Source organism: Glycine max, chromosome 9 (genome assembly GCF_000004515.6).
Source record: "Glycine max cultivar Williams 82 chromosome 9, Glycine_max_v4.0, whole genome shotgun sequence".
Classification (NCBI taxonomy): Eukaryota; Viridiplantae; Streptophyta; class Magnoliopsida; order Fabales; family Fabaceae; genus Glycine; species Glycine max.
In genome coordinates, this window is record NC_038245.2 from 2,588,164 (window position 1) to 2,598,578 (window position 10,415).

The following is a 10,415-nucleotide window of genomic DNA, read 5'->3' on the forward strand; positions in this document are numbered from 1 at the left end:
TATTTAAAACCTATCATCATATATAAATGTAGCTATTACAATCAAGCTATTACAATGTAGGTCCCAAAAAAGAGACTAAACTCTATATCTCGTAACTCATCACACACTAGGGGAAACCCCAAATAGGGACGAATCCTAAGTAACAAAACATAAGACCACAATCACAACCCACAACAATGTGTCTCTAACTCTCTGCTCTATAACTGTACTATATGATATATGAATTTAATGTGACATGTTAACTCCTACAATCATATGCTGAGAGCTCCACAACTGTATCAGGCTCACCTTCTCTTAAGCAATCAAGTGGAGGAATAGTCATGGTCTCTTGAGTTCCATAAGCATTCCAGCAAAAAGGGTCATCTAGTAGCTCCCCTTCGTATGGCAAAAGCTCAATCTCAGAGAGTGTTATGTTAGTGCAAGCCACAGTGTCACTGCATGCAAAGTGTATAGGAGGTGTTCTCACATCATATGTACCCTTTATGTTCCTATATGTCACATCGTTTACATGCACAGCTGATGTCTGGTTGAGACACTCCTTGGACATGCAATAGTACTGGTCAATGATGATGCAGTTCCTCACATTCTCCATTTGGATATTCTCAAATCTCAGGCCTGTCACTGAGCCCGTTCCTCCTTGCCATGTCTTGATCCTCAGGCCATTGTCTGATTCCTTTATGATGGTGTTGCGAACGGTTAAGTTTGAGACACATGCCTGAGAATTGTGCACTCCTAGGCTTCCAATGCTGTGGAAATGAAATGAACAGTGTAAGAATTTGGTGAAAAAATGCTGAAATTAGCTTTGTAGAAACTTGGTACAGTCCAAATTGGCTTTGGTATGTCTAATTAAAGCAAAGGAATAAAATGTTCTGCTCTGGGGAGAAGATATAAGATGAGTTAGATGGTTCAGAGAGAAGAAAAGGAAAGAAAGGTCGCTTCGATCTCCGACAAAACTAACATTCTAATGCGGATAAAAAAATGTTCTGATCTATAGTCATGAGGGGACAGAAATGAAGAATTTGTTGTCATATTAATGATGGGCAGTTTGAACTTTCAACTGTTCCAACTGTTAAAGTAATATAGTTATATAGATCACTAAAAGAAGAAAAAAATATAAAAATAACTCCTGTGATCCTGCCTTTCAGTTGGGATCATTTTTGAAAGGTAAAGCCTTTTAATATTTGTTGTTGAAGATTAGTTGGAATCTTGGGGTACAACTTGGAGAGTTACTACCCTCATGCCATTGGTGGAAGTCACTTTTCATTCGTTTTGCTTTTAGAAATGGTTCTAGAATCAGTAATCACTATATCATACTAATAACAAGCGCCAATTGGGTTTATTTATTTATTGATTTTATTTATACATTAATCATCATTAGTTTGTAGTTAATACAAATAATTAACAACTCAATTTAACTTCATTAAGATTAATCATGTAACATTTATGTAGCATACCTAATACCATGGGTAGGAGCACAAGTTACACCCTCTATGTCCACATCTGAGCACCCGGGTCCAATGGAAATGCAATCATCACCTGTTCAAAAAAATTAGATTATTCTAAACAATTTTTCTGACATTTATAAAAACAGAAGCAAACTACTATATTGAGAAAGTGAGACATTGTTCTTTAGTTTTTTTACCATTGCTTATCATGGAGTTATATATCCCAACACCCCTTGTGTTCCCTAAGTGGATTCCATCAGTATTGGGACTGAGTTTAGGCGAAGAAATTGACAACTTATCAATGAGTACTCCTTGGCAACCATCGAATTTCACGTGGAACATAGGACTGTTCTGAATTTTCACCCCACTCAGCACCAAATTGGAGCTCATGAAGAACCGTATCATCTATAATTGAAAAGAGAGACAATTCTAAGACAGTTTCACGGGGTTGGAAAAAAAATGTATGAAGAGTTCTGAGTACTTCACTCACTGTAGGGCTATCACATGGTCCTGATACAGTTTTTCCATCGGGACCCTGAAATGCCAATTTTTACATTAGCACTTAGTTTGAGTTCATTCAGCATTAAATAAATACAACAATAAATGTCATGGTTTAAATGTTATTATATGCTTGGTGAAATGATTAATTACCCTATGAGGTTTGCAAGGAAGATCCCACCATTGTTCTCCATTGCCTTCTATGGTTCCTTTCCCAGTAAGAGTCATTTGATCAAGTCTATAGAACACAAGCCATTGGCTGTGGCTATCTTCCTTAGGCCAAGATTCTGGTCCATCTGGTGCCATTAGAGTACCATCCACCTATTTACATTACAACCTTGTTAGTGAGCTACATTAGTACTACTAGTAATATAGAAATAGAACACAGGTCAATCACACAAGTGAACCTCACACCACATCCAACTCAAAATCTTAAGGCATTATGTATGCGAGTCCTTGCTACTTATATGTTACTCAATATGTCCATCTTTATACAATGTGGAACTTTTTACTCACATTTGCATTCAACCATATTATATGTTATAAAACAATAACAAATAGCAAAAGGAAAATGATGTGAAGAAGGATGAAATTGAACAAGCATTCTTACTTGAAATACTAGTCCTGGCTTGCATGGACCTGTAAAGATAGTTGAAGTGATCTTGAAGCAGTGATCTTCTGGAACAAGAACAACCCCTGACTCAACTGCACAAGCTTCTTTCCACGCTGCCACGAATGCATCAGTGTCATCAGCTGAACCATCTCCAACTGCACCAAAGGATCTGACATCGAAAATGCAGCCTGAAGGGGAGTCCCCAGGAGGATCATTGGGATAAGGGTCAGAGGGAACACTTGGGGAATTTGAAGGGGGTGGAGAAGGAGAGTCCTCTGGTGGTGTAGGAGCAGGGGAAATTTTCTTCTTCCCCCTGTGATAGTGGTATCTTCCTTCCACGTTATCCAAATTATGGATAATAAGCATCATCATGGTGATCCATAAGATTAAAGACCAGTGAATGAGACTCATTGTTTAGTCTCAAGTCTATGAGTTTCTGACACTAACTAACAATGTCTCCACCAATGTGAAAGGTGAAACCTCAAATATGATATCTGTGGATGGAAAATACAAAAAAAGTCCAGCTTCAGAAATGTTATATTGACAAAGATAAATGTAGAGGGTTGGAAGCAGATTGGCCTAGTAAGAACTATCCTGAAGCAAAGGTTGTTATTTATACTCAAAACATTGAAGATAGATATAGTTCATGAATATTATAAATTCTATAGCAAGAGATGGACACGTGTTGAATCATGGTTGATTCACTGTCTCAAGGAAACAGTTGTACAATTTTTAGAGGCCTTGGAGTCAATGTTCTGTAGTAACCCTGCCACGGTCTCTTTGTTCTCCAACCTCATTTTTATGATCAGCTAGCTAAGCTTCTTATTTTTATTTGTATCTGTTCAGTGTTTTGTGGTCCGTGACATGATACCTCCTTCACTCTCTTCTTGCTTCTTGGACCTAGTTTACCACCACTAGTTTCTCTTTTGTATTTTGTGAATTTGTTTTCAGAAACTACTGCAATCTGGACAATTTTCAAAAAAGTGTATATTTTCAGCTCCTTTGAGGCTCAAGTTCTCTAGAAAATCGTGGTAGCACTAACCACAGTCCACACTTCTATTACTTTTTCTTCCTTATTTTTTTTTAATTCCATTTCTGTTTACCAGTATTTCCTCTAATTAAGCTCTCAAAGATAGAAATGTCTTACTTGTAATACATCAAGGTACATGGCATTTTGAATTACTTGAACTAACTATTTTTTTATTAGTAGGAATAAAAAATAGGTATCAAGAAATTTTCAATAACTCATGCACTTTATAATCAACTAATTGAGTTAAACTTTCTTGACTACTTGTCTGCCTATAAGTTTAACGTCTTTTGTAATTTTATTTATAGAAAATGCTACAAGCTATTATTGACAGATTAGATTAGAGCTTAGGTCAAAACACAAGATTAATAAGTTCTTTTCTAATAATTAACTAGATCAAAATATTTGACCCTTTAAGAAAAGAGAGTATTTTTAGTGTAATCTGAACATATGTTAAATTAGAATAAAGAAGAAATAGAAGCCAATGTGATATATATATATATATATATATATATATATATATATATATATATATATATATATATATATATATATATATACTCTTCAAGAAAATTGTCAAACTAATTATGAAAATTTGATTTTTTTTTAGCATATTTTGTCCGGTTATATGACATATTTCTTTTGTAGGTTTTTACCTTGGAAGTGACCTAACCGACACATAAATAACACTATGAGATATTCCATGTGAATTATAGCTATAAGTTAGAACAAGATCTGTAAATAACAGAGCAGCAGATAGTAAATAAGAATAAAGCTAAGCATCGTACGTGGGAATTGTGAATATATGAAGCCACATAGGAAGACACAAAAAACAATTGAACTTACATAATGAATCACAACCACCATTCTAGTTTGAGTCAAACAAAATTTATCTTTCCATTTTAATTATGAATTAGAAACTTTCTCTTGCTTGCTAAATTAATCAACTAATAACTCTCTGATTAAGATGTTGTATTTTCTCACCCTTGATGATTTCTACTTCTAATTAAGGCAATTCAGATATCACAGATATACTAATCAATGTACTGCTACACCCATTTATATTGCTTATTACCAAATTATTTGCTGTTTGATTCTGATCACCAGCTCAAAAATGCACACGTAGACCATAGTGTGTGTGAGAGAAAGATCCTTTTGTAACATTTTTAATTGTAGAGGAATGGATAGGATGAGAAAGATTCTTATGAACTTATTTTGTTTGGTTTAAAATTTTGAAAAGAAAGGGAGGGAAATGGAAGAGGCTAAAATCTTTCTCTGTTTTATGTGAGATTTGAAAGGAAGCTTTATTTTTTTAAAATTAATTGAACTAAATTATCCATAACTTAAAAGATTTTATTTGTCTATTGTAAGGATATAATAATTTTATTTAGCTCCAATATAAACTAAATAATATATTTATTGCTCCTTTTCCTTCTCGTCCTTTAAATCAAAAAGAACAATTAATAGTTTGATTAAAAAATGTAAAAGAAAAAGAAAAAGCTAGAAGTGTGTATAGATCGGAGGAATGTGATTTTGATTTAAAACCAATCCATATCGTGACTCTTTGTTGTTGTTTAGCTCATTGTGGCTATGAATTAGCAAGGAGCACACATTTGGTACGCGACAACAGAATTAAGGCATTCACGGGTGGAATCAAACCCCATATGATTTAATGCAAAAAGAAAAACCAAGATAATTATACAGACACACGAAGAGATAAAAAGTTAGGACACAGAAAGTGACCTCATAAAAACCAAGATATACCAATATCCCCTTATATCAATATCTCTTATACGTGACCATTTAAGCAAACAAAACAACATTGAAAAATCAACTAGACTTAGTGATTCACCTGATGAAGAATGGTGCAGTTTTTTTTTCTTCTATTTCTTAGCTGTAATAACCATCCAATTAGGTAGTGAAGTTACATAACAATATGAAGTTGTAACTATGTGTAATTGTGTATGTCTAAGTAAATATGAGTTGCTATATGTAAAATATGTGTATGAGTGGGGTTTTATATAGAAGAGATAGAAGACTAGCGATGTGTAAACTGTAAAGAAATAATAATGCTGTGCATGCATTCACGTTTGTCTTAACCTGTCACGTGTGTACAATCACAGGTGAGAGTTCAAAAACAAATCAACCATAGCAATTTTTTCAACACAGCAAAAGTTTGTGACTAGATAGAGAGATTCTGGGGGTGCACTTTTTTATGATGCTCTGATGAGGTGACAGCATAGTTTGTGGCTCTCTTTCACGCCACGTGGCAAAGGGTCTAACTCACGCGCCTCACTCGCCAACTTAGTGGTTCATTGCTTCAAAGCGTGGGTCCAATGCCACCATGATTGACAGGACACCAGGGAGAGTGTGTTAATATATTATTAAGCCATCTAAGAGTAAAACAAATAAAATTTAAATTTTAGGTCTATCAAAAAAATTTATTTATTATTACTTTTTATTAGGCAAAAATATCTCATATATTAATAAAAAAGTTATATATTTTTAAAAAAGAACTAATATATAACCTACATTTAAAATAAAAATTATATCTTAATTTTATTTTAGGTCTTATATCAATCCTTTATGTATCATATTCACAGTTCCAACACAATGTTATGATCACATGCAGATTCTGCAGAAATCCAAGAAAGAGTGCATGTGTGTGTTCTTTTTTTTTTGCTAGCTCTCACTTAGTTTGAGATCACAATATGAGGAGGAGAAAGGAAGAGGGGACACGTGTTAGGTGGGAATTCACGGGGTGGAGTTTGTAGTTTGTGTCACGGGCGAATGGAAGAGAGGGACTAATTAAAAAGTTAATTAATGAGATTAATTGTTTTTTCATATGGCTTTGTTTTTGAGGCTGTAATTTTGAGACAGTGATGTGGACAGCATATGAAGATCAGCAATAAAACACTGCATTCTGGTGTCTGATTCCGTGACCTGTTAAGTATAAACCCATTAGTTTAATGTTAGTCTTGTTTGCATTTGCTTTCATATCAGAGTTTTAATTAATTAAACACAAGCACCAAGAGGCTGATCGAGATGGACCAGCTAGAGGAAATGCTGCTGGAATGTTACGTGTTCCAAGTTTACTGGGGTTTTTGCCTTCTCTAATGAACAAATCCAGCAAGCACACGAAGGATATCTATTTTTCTTTGATGAGTTTTGTCAACATCTGTGTTTAAAACAATTATAAATAAATAAATAATTATCGTTATACAAAATTAATTGAAAAGTTACTTAAAAATTAAAAAATTAACTTATTAAATTATGATTGTTAAATAAAACTAATTGTAAGTAACAGAAAAATATAAAATGACATAAAAGTAATAAAATCATGATTTATTTAAAAAAGATAATTAAAAAATTTAATAAATATATTAAGAATAAAAAAAGAAAAAATATAAAAAAAAACTATAAATTAAAAATTACCATTTAAAAAAACACAGTTTCATGTAATGTTTTTAAAACGTTAAAAGTTATTAAAAAAATGTGTTTGTTATACTGTCAAACAAGTTTTTAATTAATAAAAAAGCTAAAAACTAGTTGAAATATATACTTACATTTTTTAAGTAGTTAAAATAATAAATATTGATTTTATTCTTCTCAGGGTAAGGCATGTTTTGGCTAAAAAATTATGCTCAATAGTCTCTAGGCAATTCAAAGGAGCCTTGAAACAGTTGTGGCGACTGCACTCTTTGAAAATTTGGAAACAACATGTCAAACTATATTGTAAGATGCCAATTTTGTTGATGGAAGAGGTCGTAGCATACTAAGAGAAGGAAAATTAGAGTTTTTTTTACTTAACATTTTATATGTTTCAATTTACTCTTTGTTGTGTCCAAATACGTGTGCCTCTACCAAAAACTTGTTCTCTCGTATTTTTACTCATTCAAATTATACATCGTTTTTCACATTATTTTTACTCTAATTTCCCGTCCTCTTGATGTCTCTCCTCTCTTTTTTTTTTCTTTTTCTGATCTTATCTTTCATCCAAACATAGTGTTAGGGTTTTCATAAAAGTGTTTTGATTAAAAGAATACTGCATGTATATACTTAACATTGTGAGTAGCAATTAACAAGTTGGTCGTGAATCTCGCCACCCAAGAATGACACTATATATGTTGGTGTGAGAGTAAAAGGCATGAAAGATAGAACATGACACCACCAAGAGTAACATGATAAATAAAATGGTTTCTATATTGAAAAAAATAAAAAAGAATTTTAAATAAATCATAGCCAATATAAAAATAGAAAAAATTAACTTATACGTTATAAGCTAATTGAAAAAACTTCTAAAAATAAATCAGAAGCTACTTAAATAAACTTTTGGACTAAATAAATTTATTTTAATCAAATCAGTTTATAAAATATTAAAATGACTTGTCAAATACACTATCTAAAATATAGGAAATACTTTCTAGGGGATTACATGAGCTGCTCTCATGTTTGGTGATTCTTCATACATCATTCAAATTTTTTTTACACCTAACATATTTTAAAAAAATTTAATTTTATCCTTTTTTACTTTTTCTTATTCGTTTCTTTTTTTTTTCTTTTCTTCATATAGCCTACAGATTGATAATCCGTGAGGCCGATCTATATGGACACATACGGATTGGATAATCTATACCCATGTGGATTGCCAATTGACCTTACGATTTGACAATTCATATGACCCATTATGTTAAAAGATAATTATGTTATTAGCATGATACTCTAACTAACTGAACTAATAGATTAATTATGTTAAAAAATAATTAACGTCGCTATATATAACACTAAAATTTCTAATGTATATTTAATACACATATAAGTTTACATAATAAATTTTATAACAATTAATTTTGATCTTTTTACATATATAAATTTTAAATAAAAATCATAGGCTTAATAACAATTTATGTGTAAAAAATACATTATTAGATCAAGATTAATTATTAGAAAATTTATTATGTAAACTTATATGTGTATTAAATATATAATAGAAATTTTAGTGTTATATATAACGACGTTAATTATTTTTTAACATAATTGACCTATTAACTTAGTAGAGCGTTATACCAATAACGTAAAAGTCACAGGTCCTCTTACGGATTCATAAATTCGTAAGCCTCAATCCATATGTGGTTATATATAAGGATATTTTTTATTTTTCCCTCTCATTGCTAGGTGTATTGGAAAAATAATGGGTATAGGAAGAAAATCCCCTAATGTGTTGGTACTTTGATAGATTGGACAATGAAAGTAGTTCAAAATGGGTGGGCCTTAACTAAAGCCCAAAAACAAATCCAGCTATCATCATCACTCAAATTATGAAATTAAAGTTAACATATGGTTATATATAACTAATAACTTATAATCATGTTATTTATATACTCCATATGAGTTGTGGATTTCATCACAATAACATTTGAGTTGTGGTGTCACTACTAAAAAAGTTATTTTCTATGAAGGTTATTTTACGTATACTACATCGGTTTTGGACCGTCATCGCAATTAATATTTTGAATGTTATAATACCTACAACGACGATTTCCCACCGGCCTGTCTTAAAATGGGTCTAGTTTGAAGACGGTTACGACATCCAAACCATTTTAGAATGAGACATATTCTAAGACAGTTTCGATTTCACAATCATCTTAAAATGTGACATATTTTAAGACGGTTTAGATGTTATAATCATTTTCGAACTAAGTCATTCTAAGACGGTTATGACTCTAAAATTATCTTTGAATGAGGTCTATTCTAAGACAATTCTGTTGTAAAAATCGTCTTTGAATATACCACATTCTAAGACCGTTTTTTTCAAAACCATCTTAGAATAAGTCGCATTCAAAGACGATTTTCAACATAACTATCTTAAAATGTGATTTTTTAAAATTTATTTTTTGTTTCTTTTCATTGCACCTATATTACATACAAACCATTATAGCTGCAGATAAAAATAATATAAAATCTTCAAATTAGCAACACAATAATTAGTGGAGGATATTATCATGTATGTAGACAAAACTATTCGAAAAGTTTAAAATGTTATAACTTGAGGACATTATTGCTAATACCATTAGCAACATTGCCCGTTATTGGTAGTGGATTATTTTGCCCTACCAGAAAACTTCTGTTAACACGGGTGTGTTGATGATGCGTATTAAATTTAGTGCATTCAAATAGGGTACACAAAATATATAAGAAATCTCTTATCTAATAGAAGTTTTTCCTCTCATTTTCGGTTCTTTTGTAGTAATTAATAACTTTCTTATGGGTGTATTTTGTTTCTGAACAAATGTCATACTTTACGATGATAGCTTAATTTTCAGATGCTTATGAAGATCACTATATATGCTTTCAAAGGGAAAATGCTCATCATGGTCAATCATATATATATTTGTTTCACCAAAAATAGGAAAAATAGTCACTCAGACGTACCAGTTAGTCATTATCCAAGCCCAAGGATGGTGTTATATTGTTATATATACCTCTGGGAGAAGCTGCAGAATCAACATATCAATGACTCAATGTTTCTGTGTTTCGATTCATTTTTTAAACATCATTTGTAGTACTAATTATGAACTGCATGAAGTGTTATTTCATATATATGTGAAAGATGTATAGTTTTGGATCACATAAGAGGCAGAATACTTGACGTGATGTCTCGTCCATGCTTTTAGTAGGCATTAATCCTTTTATCAATGATAATATTCTAATTAAGTGATGAGTGGTAGTAACTTAATTTTTTTACTAAGCATTTGTATTTTGTAGGACAGTGACTCGCAAACCTTGTGCGGATTGGCATGTAGAATCAATTATTCGGTAGTATTTTAAATTA

General features: G+C 31.8%; 1 protein-coding gene across 4 annotated transcripts; it reads right to left on the minus strand.

Annotated features, from left to right (window-relative positions):
• LOC100809979 (polygalacturonase At1g48100) lies at positions 1 to 10,170 on the minus strand. Of its 4 annotated transcripts, XM_041005337.1 has the most exons (8): positions 10,016 to 10,169; positions 5,793 to 5,976; positions 2,554 to 3,050; positions 2,097 to 2,264; positions 1,936 to 1,980; positions 1,643 to 1,850; positions 1,455 to 1,536; positions 1 to 746 (listed from the first exon to the last, which is right to left on the minus strand). In XM_041005337.1, exons 3-8 carry the CDS (start codon positions 2,965 to 2,967, stop codon positions 239 to 241), a joined length of 1,425 nt encoding a protein of 474 aa, XP_040861271.1. In that variant the 5' UTR covers positions 2,968 to 3,050; positions 5,793 to 5,976; positions 10,016 to 10,169; the 3' UTR covers positions 1 to 238. The 4 variants fall into 4 exon arrangements, with proteins under 4 accessions (XP_040861271.1, XP_014617367.1, XP_003534803.1 ...); XM_014761881.3 differs by lacking the exon at positions 5,793 to 5,976 and having other exon boundaries at positions 10,016 to 10,170; XM_003534755.5 differs by lacking the exons at positions 5,793 to 5,976; positions 10,016 to 10,169 and adding an exon at positions 5,436 to 5,786.
• Positions 10,171 to 10,415: the final 245 nt, after the last annotated feature.